This window comes from Vanacampus margaritifer, chromosome 5, assembly GCF_051991255.1.
Source record: "Vanacampus margaritifer isolate UIUO_Vmar chromosome 5, RoL_Vmar_1.0, whole genome shotgun sequence".
Taxonomy (NCBI): domain Eukaryota; kingdom Metazoa; phylum Chordata; class Actinopteri; order Syngnathiformes; family Syngnathidae; genus Vanacampus; species Vanacampus margaritifer.
In genome coordinates, this window is record NC_135436.1 from 27,582,339 (window position 1) to 27,602,284 (window position 19,946).

At 37.6% G+C, this 19,946-nt stretch overlaps 1 protein-coding gene across 3 annotated transcripts in view; it reads left to right on the top strand.

Moving 5' to 3' along the window:
- The window catches only part of cntn5 (contactin 5), a 144,819-nt gene that overhangs the window by 47,813 nt on the left and 77,060 nt on the right, over nt 1-19,946 (top strand). For all 3 annotated transcript variants that reach the window (XM_077566556.1, XM_077566554.1, XM_077566555.1), the window contains 3 exons: nt 2,167-2,285; nt 13,794-14,006; nt 19,739-19,862. In XM_077566556.1, coding sequence (XP_077422682.1) covers nt 2,231-2,285; nt 13,794-14,006; nt 19,739-19,862 — 392 coding nt within the window. In that variant the 5' untranslated portion in view covers nt 2,167-2,230. The remainder of the gene's footprint in view (nt 1-2,166; nt 2,286-13,793; nt 14,007-19,738; nt 19,863-19,946) is intronic.

Below are 19,946 nucleotides of genomic sequence, written 5' to 3' on the forward strand. Positions count from 1 at the left end.
CCTTCCTACCCAATAGATTGGAACTTGACAACCAAGACATCCACCCCGGTTTTGGTGCACCGGCCAATAATAATTCTGTGTATCCAGCGAGGAACCGCTGGCAGCAGGATGGACAAAACAATTGCGAGTAATTCAAGGGCTAGCATCTCGATCCGTATGATTGCTATCAAAGCATCCGAGGCAGAAGTAGAGCAGTGCGGCACTGGGGAAAGAAATGGTGGGGGGATGTGGGGGGGGGGGGGTTGCCAGACGAGGTGAGGCGAGCTCCCTGCTTCCATAAATGATAAATGCGGGACAACTCCTGCTGCATGTGGACATGCTTGCCTCAACCCTCGCCGATCCCAATCACCGCGCGGAGGAGGAGAGATGCTAGCGAGAGAGTTTACATGTTGCACCTTGTTAGAGATAAACACAGCCTGTGACGGAGATGATTGACGAAAAAGGTCAGGAAACAATGGCTGTCCGCTATCCAAGGCGTGATTGCGAAATTGCCTCGCTCTTTCCTACCTTTTCAAAAGATAGAGTTTTTTTTTTTTATGTGAGAGAGCGTATTGTTTTGATAGCTGTTTTTCTGGTTTGTGACAAAATAGATTTTCATAGAATCACATTTTGAGGCACAGTCCACATGCATCGGGGCCAGCTCGCGTGAATACAAAGAAAGAAGGTGGGAGTGTCAGGGCCGTTATGGGACTGTGTTGGGCCGGAGAGCAAAATCTGTAGAAATCGGCTTATTTTTTTAAAATTACATTATCGGTGCCGATATTTGTCAAAATGCTAAACATGGGCGTCGGCCTTTTTACGAATCTGAAGGCCGATAAAGCAAACATTGCACATTTATGGATTTATTTAAATGTCCACTCTTATAAAAAATAATGCTGACACTAGAAAATAAAAAAGCAATAAAATTTAGAAAACTTTAGTGAATGATTTACGTGCTTAGTTTTTAATTTAGCTTAATTTTTGTTAAATTTTTTAAACAAAGCTGACAATTCTTTATATGTTTGAAATTAAAAGAAAAAGTTTTGTTAGTTTTTTTGCCGCTAATATTTTCTCTTTTACTGCAAATTAATATTCTTGACTACTAATAATCGTATCGGTATCTGCCTTGAAAAAAAATATATCGGTCTATCACTATTGTTTATTATATATTTATTGTTTTCATTGTCTTATGTTGTAATGTGTGTAAAAACAAATCCATTTTTTCCCCTGATTTTTAAAAGAGCTAATATCAGTTGATCGGTTAATTGGACTGACTGATTAATCTCTCAGAATAATTTTTAACACTTCAATTTAGGGATAGACCGATTATCACCTGGGCATTTTGACAAATATTGCCATTGGCCTTTTTTTTATTTATTTTTTATTTTTATTTTTTAAATCTGACAGCCGATAACAGATCACTTTAAAACTGTTAAGGGAACTTTTTATGTCAATTTTCAGTTAACTTTATAAGTAACTCTGCACTTTTTTTTCTTCCTGAAATTAAGTAAAGTTTTACATTTCCATTTTTATTTTTATTTTTATTTTGCATACAACATTATTTAATGTAGAAAACTATCGAGAGCTTTTTACTGAAGTATTCAATTAACATCATCCCTGAACTTTTTGTTTAGGGATAGGCGAGTACCAATACCAGGTATCAGTATCGGTCCCTTTTTTCAAGATATTGATACTTTTGACGGCAGCTGATACCGATATTAGCCGCCCCCTCGTGGCCGTTTGCTAGCATCATATGACCAACCTCAGGTAAGAGGTGAGGGATGATCGGCCGTTACCCGTTTCCTGAGCACCTGTGATGTCATTTTAGTCAAGTGGCCAAATGTATTTTTATATATATATATATATATATATATATTTTTATTTTTATTTTTTTTATTTATATATATATATATATTTTTTTATTTATTTTATTATATATTTTTTTTATTTTATTGTACATGAAAAGTAATGAAGTTACCAAATTAATTCTAGACTAAATATGAACTTTTTATTGAATCCCTTTAAGTTTATATTGAGATATGTACTGTAACCGTAAAAAAATGTTGAGCCCGACTATCAAGTGAAATTTCACTCCGCGCGTCGCTCATCTCGTCACAAACAAACATTGCGTGTCCAAGTTGCGTCGCATGTACAGCGTGTCGTCATTTTCTGTGTGTTTACGTGCAGGCGCAGCTTTAATGAAGAAGCAGAGCCGCTGACCTTCTCGCTGAAGGGACCCTCCTCAACAAGTATGGGGTCACCATGGAAACCGATTCTCCTCCTCTCTGTCATCAGTGGCCTTTCAGGTAAGAGAGGCTCGCCGCCGTCGCGCCAAATAATCGGGTTTGTGGAGGAAGGCGCCGCGTGTTGACGCTTTTTTCGGGCGTGAGAATCTCACGCCACGACATGTCTTATGCTAATGAGGGTGTGCGGGAGGTGGGGGTGGGGGTGGGGGTGGGGGGGTGGCGGGTCTTCATGTGTGCACATTTGAGGGCTGAGGAGAAAATTGCATATTACACATTTACATGTATATGAAGGAAATGGAGAATTGCCGCCTGAAATAGAAGCCACGGTGGTCATATGCGTTTCCCTCATTATTAAAATATTGGGCATATTCTACATATTCAACTCCTTAAATGCGGGAGCCTCAATAAAAATGGGAGAAAAGTTTATTTTTGTAGTTTAATTAAAAAGTGAGACTTGTATAATACACAAAAATTTTTTAGAATTCCCGCCTATTTTTGATACAGGACTGAAAAAAATCTTTCTTGTTTCTTATGTAATACCAAACTAAAACTTAAACAGAAACATCTATAAAAAAAAAAAAATGAACTATTGCGATATTTAATTTTTACGGAAGAGGATTAGGGCCAGTGAAGAGAAGAAAAAAAAGGGTTGGCAGGATTTTCGCTTTATTCTCAGAATTCTGACTTTAGAGTGAGAATTTTGACTTTAATCACAGAATTCTTACTTTAGTCGGAATTCTGACTTTAATCTCACAATTCTGACTTTAAAATCAGAACTCAGATTTTAATCTCAGAATTCTGACTTTAAAGGGGGAAAAAAAAAAGAATTCTGAGGTTAAAGTGAGAATTCTGACTTTATTCACAGAAAAGTCAGAATTCTGACTTTAAAGGGGGAAAAAAAGAATTCTGAGGTTAAAGTAAGAATTCTGAGATTAAAGTAAGAATTCTGACTTTATTCACAGAAAAGTCAGAATTCTGACTTTAATCTCATCTTTTTTTTTTCTCTTCACTGGACCTAATCCTCTTCCGTATCATTTTGGTCTTTTTTTTTTTGCCTGTAAACTATAATCATCGAAATTAACTCATTCACTGCCATAAATTCATAAAAGAAAACAAAGATTATTAAAAATTAGGGGTGACAGACAATTAAAAATAATTAATTGTAATTAATCGCATGACTTCACTAGTTAAAACACGATTAAGCACAAATTGTATATCTGTTCAAATGTACAATAAAAAAATCTAGGTTTTCATACTTTTAACAAAAGTGGGGGTGGGGGGGAATGTTAAACTAATAAATAGTTCAAATTAATTTTTGACGTTTATAGCCGTCAATGGCAGTGAATGAATAAAAAAAGACAAGATTATAAAAAAATTAGGGTGACAATTAACATTTTTTTATTGTAATTAATCGCATGACTTCACTAGTTAACTCACGATTAATCACAAATTGTATATCTCTTCTAGATGTATAATTTAAAAAATCCAAGTTTTCATACTCTTGTTAACAAAAGTGGAAAAAAAAATTAAATGAATATTAGTAGCTCAAATGAATTTTTGACGTTTATAGCCGTCAATGGCAGTGAATGAGTTAATAACAATCAAAATATAACACAAAATGAGAGCAATTTCACTGGGTGTCGTGTCTACTAAAATAAAGATTCCCACCGTATTCTATTTCATTGATTCACCTGTGTACATACTGCATATATTTTTTATTTTGAACATGTATCCACTAAATAAGTTCATCCATCCATCAACAGCCAATGTGCAATGTATGCTCATTTCAGCGTACCCCTTAAATCGTCAATAAATCAACAGGATTCTTGGCCTGACCTGCACCCTGCCGATCAGAAGCATGTAGCATTAAAATCAGGATTGATCTTCGCTAAAATCTTGAATACCATTAAAAAAATCAATCGACGACGAGCTATGACAGAGGAGAGAGTGATCGGTCAAAGTGTGCCTGAAAATACTCCTGATGGTTTTAGCGTTTGGCAAACCTTCACCAAATGCAAAAAAAAAAGAAAGAAAAAAAATCGATGGTATTTTTGCTTTAAGGTAGCAGCGCTGAAAACAAGCGACTGATAAACAATGAAAGAGAATCAAGTCAACGGGTTGTTGGCGTTGGTGTGCTTTTTCTTATTAAAGACCCGTCTGCCCCCGGACGCATTGATCTGTCTCGCTGTCGGCCGCCTCACACGACTCGGCTGAAGAAAAATGAAACCAGGGATCTATTTTGTCACTTTCCGATGCCACCGTCAGAAGTAGCGTGACAATTTCCTGAAATGGGGGAGAAAAGTGTCGCAAGTTTTCGGCAAATGTGGCAGTGAAGGATTTTTTTTTTTTTTTTTTTTTGGGCGAGTGAAAATTCGCATTTTTTAATCACACCATTCTGATTAATTTTGCATCTCTTATCCAGAATACCGCCTTTTTAATTTTTGACTTTGGCTCAGAATATTACGACTTTATCTTAGAAAAACATAACCAAATTTTTGGAAGATTCCAACTTTTTCCCGCAACTGACAACTGATTTAATTAATTAGAATTATGAGGTGTCCTTGAAAAAAAAAAAAAATCTCTTTAAGGCGTCCATTGATACGAAGGCGTATCAGGGCCACGTATAAATATTTTTTTGGGGGGGGGGGGTGGGGGGGGCAATATTCAGAGAAAAAAAAATCCCAAATTTCTGCCAATTTATAGTCGCAAATTTGCGTGAAAAAAAATCATACATTTGCGACTTTATAAAGTGGCAGAGTTGTAAAAAAAAAAAACTACAAAAAAAAACTAAACTAACTTACGAGAAGTACACGTAGCATAGCTATGGTCTGTGAGAATTCGTTGGTGGTTATTGGGACACTGTTCATAAAATGGAAAGACGGACACAGATTCATTCTTAATTTAAACTTTACTCGACATACACGGCAGCGAGAGCGACAAATCTTCCTGATCCTCTATCAGTTGACTAAGACTAACCAATCAGAAGCTAGCATACTTTAGGTAAATGCAAGTGAATGACGGAGAGCAGCACAAAATATACCAAAATGCATGGACATGTAAATAATAATTTTGGAAACATAAATGTCCACGTAAATATGCATTTTAACAATTGCAAAACGAGGCATCTTAGTCGCTGGCAGAACCCAACGCTTCAAATTGCCAACGCAAGATATTTAAACGAGGCCCCGATGCGCCGTCGTAGGATTATGAGGTGTCCTTGAAAAAAAAAAAAATCTCTTTAAGGGGTCCCTGCACCCCAAAAGTGTTCGAACCCCTGCCCTCTCAAATGGTAAAGCGCTGCCTTTTGTGCCGAGTTTAGCAGCGACAGCTGTCACAAAGGCTCGGCGGGCCTCGGCGTGCCACTTCAGACGCCCCCGAGGGTGTGATTCCGCCTTTTATGCGCGGCGATACTTTTGACATGACGGCTGGTGTAATGGATTATTGCCCCATTGTTCTCGCGGAACATTGAAAAAGATGCCCACTTTTGAGGACAGCCGCGCCTCTGTTCTTTCCGTTCCGAATTATAATTTGACTCCCTCTCTCGGCTATCTGCTCCTTTTTCCATTTCTGCAGATAAGCAAGTGTACAGCGGCGGCGGCGGCGGCGAGGGAGGGAGGGTGGGAGGCTTTAGTGTGGCTCGCTCATGTTTAAAAAGTGGGCCGGCGAGGCGGCGACATCGGGGCCATTTTCTTCTCTGGCGCGATGCTGATTGAACCACAGTGTCGAGTGTAGAAGTATAATTCAGCTGTCCCTCGGAGGTGTCTCCATTTCAAAGAAGTGGATTCCAGGGAATTGAGATGCGTTGCGCCGCATAGGTGATGCATGAGGCCACTTTGACCAAGGGCGAAGGTGTCATTCGCCACAAATATGCTCTGGGAAAATTGATGGATTTTGATGTACTGCACATGAAATGAGTATATTGCCCTGATAGACTCTTAACTGCGCACGCACCCGTGCAATTGAATGGAGTCCGATACAAAAGATGAACAAAAAACTTAAAACAATATTTTTTATCCTTCTGATGTTATCGAAAGTAGCTACAGCTTATGAAATATAAAAAAAATCCTGATCTTATCTTATCTATCTATCTAGCTATTTATGTAGCTAGATAGCTATAGCTAGCTAGATAGCCATGATAGCTATAGCTACCTAGATAGCTATGATAACTGTAGCTATAGCCATGATCGCTATAGCTAGCTAGATAGCCATGATCGCTCTAGCTAGATAGATAGCTATGATAGCTAGATAGATAGCTATGATCGCTCTAGCTAGCCAGATAGCTATGATAGCTCTATCTATCTATCTATCTATCTATCTATCTATCTATCTATCTATCTATCTATCTATCTATCTATCTATCTATCTATCTATCTATCTATCTATCTATCTATCTATCTATCTATCATTAGATATTATTAACATTTAAATTCTTTATTTTCATATATTAACCATTGTTATACATTATTAACATCTTAATTCTTTATATTAACCATGTTGAAAGGTTTTATAGACGTGTAAAGCAAGTAGTGTTGAACTCAGTATAATTTGACCTTAAACTGGGACATATTATTTGGTCTAGAAGTTCCTTCTCTGTGGGAAAACACATTTGGTCCTTGAGAACAGAATCTGTTTCGAACACGCACCCCTGACTCTGTTTTTGCCATCGCTCATGGAAAAGTACCCAGAGAGTATGTTTTGTCTACAAATGAAAGAGAGGCGGTCGGTTTTAACTACAAGAAGCCATTTTACACGCGGAAGAGACACATTCGGCGCTCTGAATTCCACCTGTTAAGTGATGAATTGGAGTCTGTTACGATGTCCAGAGATCTCTGTTAGATTAAAATCATTTTTGCAAAGGTGTTTTTTCTTACATTAAATCTGTCTTCAAGTTTTGGAACACGCAAAGAGGACAAATAATTATATTCCTCTTTCACTATCTATCAGATAGATCGATTTATAGAGCTATCATAGCTATCTATCTCAAAATGAAAACGTGGGCCGTTATAATTTCACCAAATTTCATTCATTTCATTACTAGTCCATCTTTGCGGGGTGTATGGATTGTTGTACTGCCGACAAGCGCATCAATCGCTAATGCTAAATGCTATCTTGGTTGACTCCAAGCCAATGCAGTGCACTCACCATTATCCAAACTTTTTTTCTTCTTTTTTTCTGGGGCAAGTTTTAAGCCCATTGTTAATATTACAGCAGTTTCTTTATTACATGTGTTTTTAATGGCTGTCATGAGATTATTCTTTGTTTTATGAGCTTAACCTGAGGCATAGGATGAAAAATCTGTCACAATTCCCCACACTTTACCATCCTGACTGGATGGGGTCTATTTTTGGTTGCACCATCAGGGGAGTGGTGGCCTTCCTCCAATTGGCAGGAGCTCCCTTGTACTCACAACTTGAGCCCAGGAAATAAAATCAGCTTTGGATTCAGAATTTGACATTTTTTTGGAGTGTGTGTGTGTGCGCCGATGCCAGTGTTGGTTAAAAGGATGTTTTCATGAGCCCCACACAGCCTGCAGCCAATTAGAGAATGATGCGGACATGAACCAAATACTACGGCAGGTGCTGCCATGTTGGTCTAACATGCAGAAACTAATTCTACATTGAAAGCCTTAAAACATATCCTATCTCTTCATCAAATATTCAGAATATATGAATATGCAAATGCCTAATATCACCGCTGAAAACGTTTGTAGGCTCACATCCTATTAAACACGGACACCAGTATGAACCGGGAGGGATGGCAAAGTTCCAGAAAAATCCGTCTCTGTGTTCAGGAAGAGTGATCGGATTTTGTCTTTGTCTTGTGGTCCTGTTAATCAAAACAAAATAAAGGCAGTCGACTTTTGTCTTTGTTTATCTGTAAGGGAGATGGACTTTTGTCTTTTGCAAGTCAGTGTATTACAACAAAGTAAGGCCGGTCGGCATCTTTTTTTTGGTGGTTCCTGAGTCTTTGACAATTGGATTATTAAAACAAAGTAAGGGCGATCGACTTTTGTCTTTGCTGTCTTGCGAGTCTTTGCAAATTGGTCTAGGCCGGAATCAAAGTTAAGAGATTGAATTTTTTTGTTCACTGATTTGTGAGTCTTAGCTCATCTATCTGCGAGTGACTTTTTTTCATCGGTTCTCTTTACTTTTTTTTTTTTTTTTTTTTTAAACAAAGTTTGAATGATCTACTTTTGTGCTTTCCGTCATGTGATCTTTGCTTTAGGGCTTAAAACAAAGTAAGGCCAATAGATTTTTATGTTTTTTTCTACTAAATAATGATATTTAATTTCTCTCTTAAAACATGTATTGTACTGACATATTCTATTGTATATGAAGGTTTTTACAAAGTAATGGCGATTGACTTGGGCCATGACAGTCTTGTTTTTGTCACTGTTTGTAAAAACAAAGTAGGCGCTATCTACTTCCGTTCGAACAAAGTAAGTGCGAACAACTTTTTGCCTTGTCACTCTTTGCTAACACGTTTATTAAAACAAAGTAAGAGCGACTACTTACAAAGATTCTGTCGTGAGGTTTTTGCTCATGTGATTATCACATCGTCTCCTTGTCTTCGCTGTAAATTCCCACGTGTGTGTTTTGCTCGACCTCATGAAGCCCGGCTGCAAAATAAAAGATCTGTCACTTGTTACCGGGGCAACCTTTAACCAAGCCGGAGGATCAAGTTAAAAGATTTTAGCAGCCGAGCAGCTGAGATGAAAACGAAAATGATTCACGGCCGTCGACTCTGTGGAGGATATTTCACTGAATAAATGTACTCCAGCCTAATCAGCCTCAGTCAATAGAATCTCCCCCGTGAAGGTCTTCATTAATCTCACGCTCCGTCGACTAATCATTCTCGTCTGCTCGGGCCCCCGCCGGCTTCTCACGTACTTACTGTACATTATTCCCATTAATTCTTGGCTCCCGAGTCTGGTGGTGCCGCCACAAGTCGGGGGCCACTGTGTGACATTCCCGCCAATCTTGTCCCCGGGTCTCCCCGACGTGCCATCTCGCCTTAGCCTCACCTCTCGCCGTTGCGGCTCATTTGCATGCCGAGCGCAGCGCCGCAAGACGCTTTGGTGTGGTTTGGCTAATGCTGACCTTATAGGGTGCACGTTGTTGTGCGTTATATCCGGAGGTGGAAACGTGATCACGTGCTACACTTAATAGGTTCGAGTTTATATTAGATACTGAAGCTGACTACAAAGGTGACAGAAAATTTGTTGTCACTTATTTATCTTAGGGTGACCACATTTTCAAAATGAAAGACCAATAAAATCAAATATACAATAAATTCTCACAAGGAATCGCTAGTCAATGTGGTGACCGGTGGTTGTGTTATTGCTATAGCTAATGCTAAATGCTATCTTGGGTGACAGTTCAACAGCGCACTCACCATTATCCAAGTTTTACATATCCTATGATTCTTAAGACACGGAAACAGGAAGTAGATCTGGTATGCCCACAACTTGCTTGTTAGTCGTAGTTAGATTCGTCGTATGAATCTCTATGACAACTGTGAAAAAAAAAAAAAATGGGACAAAATAACGTTACTGGCAAACTCTGCCAAGATTCAGGACACAATGTCACAATGCCCAACGTCAAGACAGTCCCAGCGAAACACGCTATCACAATATGTTGCTTAACTTGTCAATTGACTAGCAAAACATGCTAAATGTGCTAATCATAAGTGTAAACGTACTTGGGTTTCTTTAGTCTCTAGTTTCTTTCCTGTTGAAATCAGGTCGCTTTCGGGTTGACATTAGGCCACTTCCGTGTAACTTCCTGTTGAAATCAGGTTACTTCCTGTTGAAATCAGGTTACTTTCGGTTGACATTAGGCCACTTCTGGGTCACTTCCTGTTGAAATCAGGTTACGCCCTGGTCACTTCCTGTTGAATTCAGGTCACGTCTGTGTGACTTCCTGTTGAAATCAGGTTACTTCCTGTTGAAATCAGGTTACTTTCGGTTGACATTAGGCCACTTCTGGGTCACTTCCTGTTGAAATCAGGTTACGCCCTGGTCACTTCCTGTTGAATTCAAGTCACGTCTGGGTGACTTCCTGTTGAAATCAGGTTACTTCCTGTTGAAATCAGGTTACGCCCTGGTCACTTCCTGTTGAATTCGGGTCACATCTGAGTGACTTCCTGTTGAAATCAGGTCACTTCCTGTTGAAATCAGGTCACTTTCGGTTGACATTAGGCCACTTCCGGGTCACTTCCTGTTGAAATCAGGCTACACCCTGGTCACTTCCTGTTGAAATCAGGTCACGTCTGGGTGACTTCCTGTTGAAATCGGGTCACTTCCTGTTGAAAACAGGTCACTTCCTGTTGTGTCGTTATCTCCGAAGGTTGATAATTGTAACAATCCTAGTTTAACAAATTGAAAAGTAGAAAGTTCAAGTATCTGTTTCCAAATATTAAAAAAAAAAAGTAGTTGTACTTGATTGCTTTGAACCGCTGGTTATATGATAACCAGGCTCATATAATTGACAATTATGTTAACATAATGGCGGCGTTAAGTCCTACTCTCGTCAACAATGGCCACAAAATGAATCTGGTGCGCGCTTTTATAACGCAATCAACGTTTTTCCACTTTGCCGCCGCTTCTCAAAAGGTACTGATCGACGGGATCGACGAGGGTCATCGCTTTTTATCAGATGAAGGGAACAGCCTTCACAAGAGTAAGAGCACGTGGGCTTTAATAGCCCAACAACAGAAGCTGTTCTCTTTTTTTTTTTTTTTTTTTTTTTCACGTACGATTTATTTGTCAGGACTAAGCTTTAGCCCGGGCGGCCATTCTTGCTGCGAATAAAGCAAATGACCTTTTCCAAGCAAGTCTTTCCCGAGAAAAAATGGGATCGTTCTTGTTGGTGCAATAAGTGGCAATCGAATCCACGCGTAGACGTCAAAGCGTAAAAATGTAAGAGCAAATCATCGACAAATACAAAAGCCAAGTTTTCTTTGCTGTCTTGTGAGTCTGTCAGTTGATTAACTCTTTGACTGCCAGACGTTTTCAGAAAAGGGATGCTGTGGGTGCCAGCCGATTAAAGCATTTTTGACTGATCTTTCAAGGTCCACAGAAAATGATGTGTTTGGACTATGGAAACACACATACTACCAATTGAAAGATTGGACTCTCATCTTTCATCAGAAAAAAAAGTTTGTTTCTACCTTATTCCGTTTTTGAGTAATCAACAATAGAAAATGGTTAGTTCCACCTCTGTTTTGAAAAAAAAAAAAAAAACGTCTTTTAACGTCTTTGGCACTCCTCCATAGGATTTTAGTAAACGTTATTTAACGTTTTTGGCAGTCAAAGAGTTAAAACAAATGGGAAATCTGCTTGAGTCCTTAACTCATTCACTGCCATTGACGGGTATAGACGTCATATATTCATTTGAACTATTTCTATTAGTTGAACATTTTTTTTCCACTTTTGCTAACAAGAGTATGAAAACCTAGGAATTTTTTGGGGGGTAAATTTAGAACAGATATAAAATTTGTGATTAATCGTTAGTTAAGTGAAATCATGTGATTAATTAGAATTAAAAAAAATGTAATCGCCTGACGGGCCTGATTTAAGAAAATAAAGAAAAAAAAGCAGAATTTAATCGTAATTAATCACATGGTAATTTTATATCTGTTATAAATGTACATAAAAAATTAAATAAAATGAAAAAAAAGTTAAACTAATAGAAATAGTTCACATGAATTTTTGACGTCTGTCATCAATAACAGTGAATGAGTTAAAATTGGCAAAAAGCCGCCGTTTTGTATTTTTTTTTGTGCGTAAAACAGTCAAATGTTCTGGCTTTGATTCATATCTTTATTGTTGTAAGCATTAAAGACCAAAAATGAACTCATTGCCGGATGGATCGGTTATCTGAAATTTATTCTGCTAAATATTGGAATTGCATCTGCCTTAAAAAAAAAAAAAAAAATGGTATCAGTCACATTTATTCGTCTAAATCCGATTGTATTCTGTCCATGTGTAGTCTGTTGCATATAATCCATGTAAGGCAGTAATCACATGCTCTGTTTTGTTCTTAGCCGAATCCTCCCCGAGGCTCCTTAGATTACTTCTTGGGTCGTGTTGCGTTCCAATCACGTCCCGCTCAACCTCCTTCCGCAACTCTCACTGCACCCTGACTCTGAGCCGCTCGCATTTGTCTCGCAGCGTTCCGCGTTCTGCCGCTCATCGGCGCCATCTGTGACTTTTCAGCTCGTCTTCGAGCCGCATTAAACGTGGCGCCGTTTGTTATTCCTGTTATATTTATAGTGACGAAAACAACACGTTTGGCACAGTGCCACTCGGGAACGGATTTCAGTGCCGCCGTTAAAAGGTGTCAAACGTGTTGCTTGCCATTATGTTCCATTTGATGATGACGATGCTTGGAAGTGGTATGTTGGACATAAAAGCTGGTTTTGACCTCAAGCTTCACTTTAACGAAATACCGGGAGGGAAGATTGTGTCGCTTCTGCATTAATTGCACACTTATTTAAAATGGAACAAACAAGATGCCGGCAATCTTTTCAACTATGAATTCTACTGTAGTGTTTGGAATTGTTTTATTCAATAGAACTTATCATTTAAAACATTTCCTTGTGATTTGATAATGTTTCATTGTTGTAATTTAAAGTGAATGTTAATTTACCATTTTTATTTTTCATCAAATATATGTACTATTTACACAGGATACGACAAGTTTGTACTGGAGAATATTATATCAAACAAAATTTAAAAAAAAAAAAATAAAAAATACAATTGAATTCATTTTGGTATAAATGAGTTAATATATTTAAAATGTTTAAACTTCTCTTCTCCTCACTGCAATTTGTGCTGAAAAATATTATGTAAAAAAAAAAAATGTAATTTTAAATAATTTTATTCATAATTAAGTTAATTTATATTTATATTTCTCACTCTCTAACATGCTTTTTGTTACGGAAAAAAAACTATATATATATATATATATATATATTTTTTTTTTTTAATGAAATTTGGATGCCCTGCAAAATTCATTGCATAGTAATGTATTTACTTAGATTTATTTATTTGCTTATTTTTGTAAATGGTGTAGTAGTGTATTCAAACAAAAAACTCAATAAATTGAAATGTGCTAATTTGCATTTATCGACATTTTTATTTCTTCTTCCTTGTTTATGTACTGCATGTTTACACGCAAATCACTAAACTCCTTGTAGTTTGTGTTTAAGATTATAATAAGAATAAACACATTTAACTAATATTTTTTTTATTTATGCATCTCATTTTACTGTATTGTGTATTTGTGTATTTTATTTTTTTTTCTATTGTTATATAGATTTAAGATACATGTGTTTAATAAACAAAATTGTGTCCAAATATATATTATTTATTGTATTTATTCTTGTTTTGTTGTTTTAAATTTTTATTACATTTATTTACTGGTATATTTAATATGATTATTTTTTTGGTATAATTTTGTTTTGTTTTTTTTAAATGGTAAAAGCTTGATGACAAACTGTAATATTGCATTTTGTTTGTAAATGAGCACCGATTGACTTTTTTTTTTTCTTTCTTTGTGGCAGACTTGTCAGGGGCGGTGGCGGCGCGGCCCATCTCGTACGCCGCCGTGCTCCGGATGAAAGCGGACAGCTCGTCATCGCTGCTCAACCCCCGCGGACGAAACCGACAACAGCACGGCGGCGGGCTATCGCCGTCGCCCGACTGGCCCGTCTTCGCCAATCACCCGCATCCGGCGCTCAGCCTCCTCGGCTCTCACGAGGACTACAGAAGTGAAGGTACGAGATCAGTGGTTTCATTTGAAAGCTTCATGCATATAGTAGAATTTGCATGTGAGTTGCAGGTATTATTTTTGTCCACTTGGGGATGCCGTCCTCACGTAGTATCTACACTGTAGTATCTATGACGTTGAATGTGTGCTGGCCTATTGAGTGACGTGGAAAGGAGCAAATTAGGATTTTTAGCTGGCCGTCTGTTAACTGTCTTTTGCGTTAGCTACAGTACATGTGGCTCCCTGTGGATCTCTAAAAAATTAAGGTTCAGTGATCCCTTGTTATAACGCAGTTCACTTTCCGCCGCCTCGCTGTTTTTGGAATTTTTTTTTGAATTTTTTTTTATTTTTACAAATTGTACCTATTTTGAGAATGTTTAAACAAGAGAGACATGTGAGAAAATGTCAAATTTATATTTTTTTCATATTTATTTTGATTTTTTAGATAACCTTTTCTTTAAAATAATTCATGTTTTAGATTTTAAAAAATAAATAATTAAAGATTTAAAAAATGCCACTCAAATTTTCTAATTTTTTTAAAAAAAAAATACAGTAATGTACCTATTTTGAGAATGTTTAAACAAGAGGGACATGTGAGAAAAATATTTATTTTGATTTTTTTAGATAACCTTTTCTTTAAAATAATTCATGTTTTAGATTTAAAAAAATAAATAATTAAAGATTTAAAAAATGCCACTCAAATTTTCTAAGTTGTCAGAAATAGGAGACGAAAGGTAGATTTAAAAGTAAAAAAAAAAAAAAAAACACCTAATATTGTTCAAAAATTGACCATAAAATGTCCAAAAAGGAAGAGAAGAAGAAAAATACCATAACATGTCCATGAAATTACCAAAAATGTCAGAGAATTGAATAAATAAGGCAGAAAAGCAAACATTCAAAAAGTAACCATGAAAAGTCCAAAAACAAATGACGAAAGGCGGAAAAAATGACCATAAAATGCCTTTGGAATTACCAAAAAGGTCAAAATTTTTTTTTACAGAAATGGACCTATTTTGAGAATGTTTAAACAAGAGGGACATGTGAGAAAATATTTATTTTGATTTTTTAGATAACATTTTCTTTAAAATAATTCATGTTTTAGATTTAAAAAAATAAATAATTAAAGATTTAAAAAATGCCACTCAAATTTTCTAAGTTGTCAGAAATAGGAGACGAAAGGTAGATTTAAAAGTTAAAAAAAAAAACTAATATTGTCCAAAAATTGACCATAAAATGTCCAAAAAGGAAGAGAAGAAGAAAAATACCATAACATGTCCATGAAATTACCAAAAATGTCAGAGAATTGAATAAATAAGGCAGAAAAGCAAACATTCAAAAAGTAACCATGAAAAGTCCAAAAACAAATGATGAAAGGCGGAAATAATTACCATAAAATGCCTTTGGAATTACCAAAAAGGTCAGAATTTTTTTTTTTTAAGGCAGGAAAGAAAACTATAAAATGATCAAAAATAATAATAAGAAATCCCGAAAATTCTCATAAAACGTACCTGAAATTGCCAAACATGTAAAAAAATTGATAGCATAAAAGGCCAAAAAAATAACCAGAAAATGTTCAAAAAATTGTCAAAAAGGTCAGAACTTTGACAAATAAGCAGAAAAGTCTAAAAATGTATGAAAAACGAAATATGAGAAATGACAACAACAAAAAATAGAAGAAAATGAATGCCTACGTATTGGATGCTGCATATTTTTCTGTTCTGGTGCAGCACCAATTAGCTCTAACACTAACACACCGTTTCCTTCATCAAAACCTTCAAATGTTTTGCAGCTCCAGACAGATTTTTGCTTATTTAATTGACCTAAAATGGCTCTTAACTTAGAGTGATGGCGTCTTTACTGTTGTGTAACATAAGCTACCAATAAGCACATTACATTTCATCTTCTTTTATTAACTCTTTGACTGCCAAAAACGTTAAACAACGTTTAGTAAAATCCTATGGAGGAGTGCCAAAGACGTTAAAAGACGTTTTTTTTTCAAAAAAGAGGTGAAACTAACCATTTTCTATTGTTGATTACTGAAAAATGGAATAAGGTAGAAACAAACTTTTTTTTCTGATGAAAGATGAGAGTCCAATCTTTCATTTGGTAGTATGTGTGTTTCCATAGTCCAAACACATAATTTTCTGTGGACCTTGAAAGATCAGTCAAAAATGCTTAAATCGGCTGGCACCCACGGCATCCCTTTTCTGAAAACGTCTGGCAGTCAAAGAGTTAAGTGTGAAATGTTTCCCAACTTTGGACATTCCGTCACAATGGCTCACCATCGCAAACAGGAAGTTGTCATCTTGGCGCCCCAATCCCTTTGAGTTGGCACCATTGCCGCCATCTTATCTCCAACTTCGCGGTCTGGCCGCCAAGATCTGGATTTGAATCCCTCTCATCCATCAAGCTGCAGCCTTCTCAGCGCCGCCGCCGCCGCCGCTTGTCAGCGCGACAACCGCCCAGATGACGGATATTTTTGTCAGCGCCGGTCCGAGCAGGGCCCGGAAGCACTTTGTCATAAATCTCCCCGTCTGCCGTAGTAATTCATTTAGAGCGGCTATAATGACACATCGATCCATTAATGCCGAATTAATGGCATCATACTCGTTGCGTCTGGAGTGCTTAATTAACGGAAATGTCAAGCGTCTGCATAAAAGCAGACGGAAGTCGCCGATAACGTCCTCTCCTCATGATTTTTTATCCCCGCTCTTTTGACCGCCGTGATTTTTTTTTCCCGACATGCCGTCATGTACCTTTTAAGGGCGTCTGGTGATTTCACGCTGCGTTGAGTGACAGTCGGCCGTGACGTAAAATTGGAAATGAGTCGCATGTCTCGTGAGTCCAATTATCCATTCGGGAGGTACAGTAAAAGCACGGGTTCTCAAGACGGGATCTGCGAGACGTAGTTTGGGGGTCCTTGAGAGGGTTTTCATTTGCTGATCGATTTGAAAAGATAATATTCATATTTTTTCCCTCGATATCGGGGATTAGGACTGAGAAAAAAAGTCGACCAAGTCGGTTTGGGTGACGACAAAAATTGGTCGACGCAAAAAATGCGTGCGCCAAAGTTATTTTAATAATTTTTAAAAACATATTTGCGGCACCTGGAAGTTGACGGAACCAATATTTCGTGTTGCCGCTCAGACACTTATTGCCAAAACATTTAGGGTTTGTTTGTGGTCTCTTTAAGGAAGAAAATTAGCATCACTACATGTCTGATGTTTGTAACAAAACTAGTGCTGTCATTAACTACTTTTAAAAAAATCGAGTCGCGTATCGATTATTCCATCAATTAATTTATCGTCCCCTTCCCAATTTTTAAAAAAAAAAAAAAAGTTTATTTTTTTAACTCCATTTACTTTTTTTTTTTTAATCAAATTGGTGCTAATAATGCTAATCGCGATTGTTAATTGGTTAGCATAGGCTAATTTTGTTGGTGTTTGTTTTTTTTTTTTTTTTACTCCATTTGCTATTTTGATCAAATTGGATTTTTCACATGTTGGACTAGGAAGTGATTTTCAGGAAAAGTACAATAAGTGATTTGAATTTATACCGGGCTAATGCTAATCGCGTTAATCGTTAAGCATAGGTTAATTTTTGTTGGTGTTTGTGTAATATGTCGAGTAAATGAGGAACAATGAGTATTTATAGCCACTAAATTCAGCTCCCGTTCAAAACAAATAAATAATTTATTTAAAAAAAAATAAAAATAAAAAATTAGGGGGGGATCGGGGGTGAGGAATCGATTAATCGATAGTAGACTCTATTTAAAAAAAAAAAAAAAAGTCCAGACCAACGTGATCATGATTGTCTTGTCATGGAATTTTCCATATTGCACTAGTATCGGATCCCACAGGATTGGGCCTAATGGATGAGTGTACCTAATGGAACGTCTGTTTCCTTTTCATTTTAGATGTAGATCTCTGACGCAAAAATAAGGCCGAGATTAAGGACGATTGCAATGTTATTGTATTGGCTGTGCTTGCTTCAAGCGTTTGTTATCATCAGTAAATACCTGTCAGGGTGCCGCTGACTATTTGCAGGACGAGCGCTCGAGCGACCATTTTCCAGGCGGACAAATAAAAAAAGCTTGTCTGCTTTCTGTTGATTCTGCAAACAGATCAGTGGAGGGGGAGAAAACAAACAGAAAAAATCTGACAGTTTTTAAATGCAAACACGGTCGCTCGGCCGTCTCAAGTGGCTGCTTCGTCACCGGATGCTCTTATTTTGATGTGAATTGTGCTCGGAATGGGAAAAAGCAAACGTTTTATGCATCTCCAGGGGGGGATAGACGGGTGCGGACGCATACATTCACCACAAACTGCAGCCACGCAAGGAGGAGGAGGAAAAAATGCTGGCGGACCACAGCAGAACTTGACCTGACGTTTGAATACCTGCAGTATCTTGAATTTGATTTCAGTTCAAATCGATAGCCGACTGCTGACAAATAATCACTTGGGAATTGGTTGACCAGTCAGAAGGAATGCAGTTTTGTGCTTTTTGTGCTGAACGCGCAATTATTTTTCTTCTTGTCCACTGAGTCAAATAAACAGGATTCTTCAGTGTCTGAAAAGTTGGAAGATCAGTGTTGGGAATGCTTACTTGTTGAAAGGTGATGATGAGAGCTTGAAACTTTGATCGCAGCTTCCTAATCATTTTCAACCGGATATTTTATAGCTATTATTATCTTGTTATATTATTATATTACTGACATTGACTTTTTTGCTTGGTGACCCTTTAATTATTATTTTCCTTCATTTCCCCCCGAGACTGGCCCACAATTTAGAGGCACTTGTACGGTAATCCAGTTTGAATAGAGATCACAAACTGAAACGTATTCAATAAACATCAGTGCAGAACCACATGTTAGGCAGGAGTCTGGCTGGGCCGGGCCACAACGGGCCGGTGCGCCTAAATCAAAACGCCAGGTCCAATTTATTTATTTATTTATTTTTGTGCCAGTCCAGCTCTGGCGGCTACGATGAGCCACAGTCGTAATTTTTCTTTTTAAATACAATATGGCGCCTTCAGCTGAAAACGTTGTAAGATCCGCCATGTTGTTATGTCATTTAACTTACTGCGTCATCTCATCCAAAAAAGATACAATGCTGCCATTTGCTGGCTGTAGTTATTTATTTATTTATTTTAATTCCGCCAATTACCCCTCCCCCCCCCTCAAAAAAACCCCCAACAACAACAACAACAATTGACGAGAATTCCCGTCGCTGGAAGCATGTCATCATTTTACATGACGAGAATTCTCGTCAGTGGCAAATAAAGAGCGGGCCCTGACTATCGCTACCACGACCGATACTAGTACTCAACTACTGCTTCTTCTACAAGTACCACCGTCTCCATCATCAAGATTTGCTTTACTACCACTATTACTTGTCCACAGGTGTGTGTTTCCGAAATAAAACATTTGGGCCACCTTTGAGTCCAAACGATGCATCAAAAATAAAGAAGGATGCAAATTTCTCAGATTTGACTTTGAATATCTATTTATTTTACCAGGGTTTATGTTTGCAGCACAGCAAATTGCTCTTCTGGGTTACGAAAATCAGATTTCCTTTATGATCCCTTCACAGGTTGCATGTTTGCTTTTATAGACTCCCGGTTTGGAGACGTGCTCAAGTAAACAAATGCTAGAAGCGAGCGGACCTCCTGTAGTGATAATGGCAATTTAGCTTCCCTTTTTTCTCTCTCTTTTCATTTCTTCACGTCTCTTTTGCGCAGAGAGCGAAGAGTTCGGGCCGATTTTCCTCCAGGAGCCCGATGATGTGATTTTCCCGTTGGCCGGCGGCGACAACAAAGTGGTGATGCACTGCGAGGCGCGAGGGAACCCGTCGCCCACGTACAGGTAATTGTAACTCATGTGACGTTTGCTGCCTCATTCTTGTCAGAACGCATGCTGCTGATTTTGCACACACACAAATATAAACCT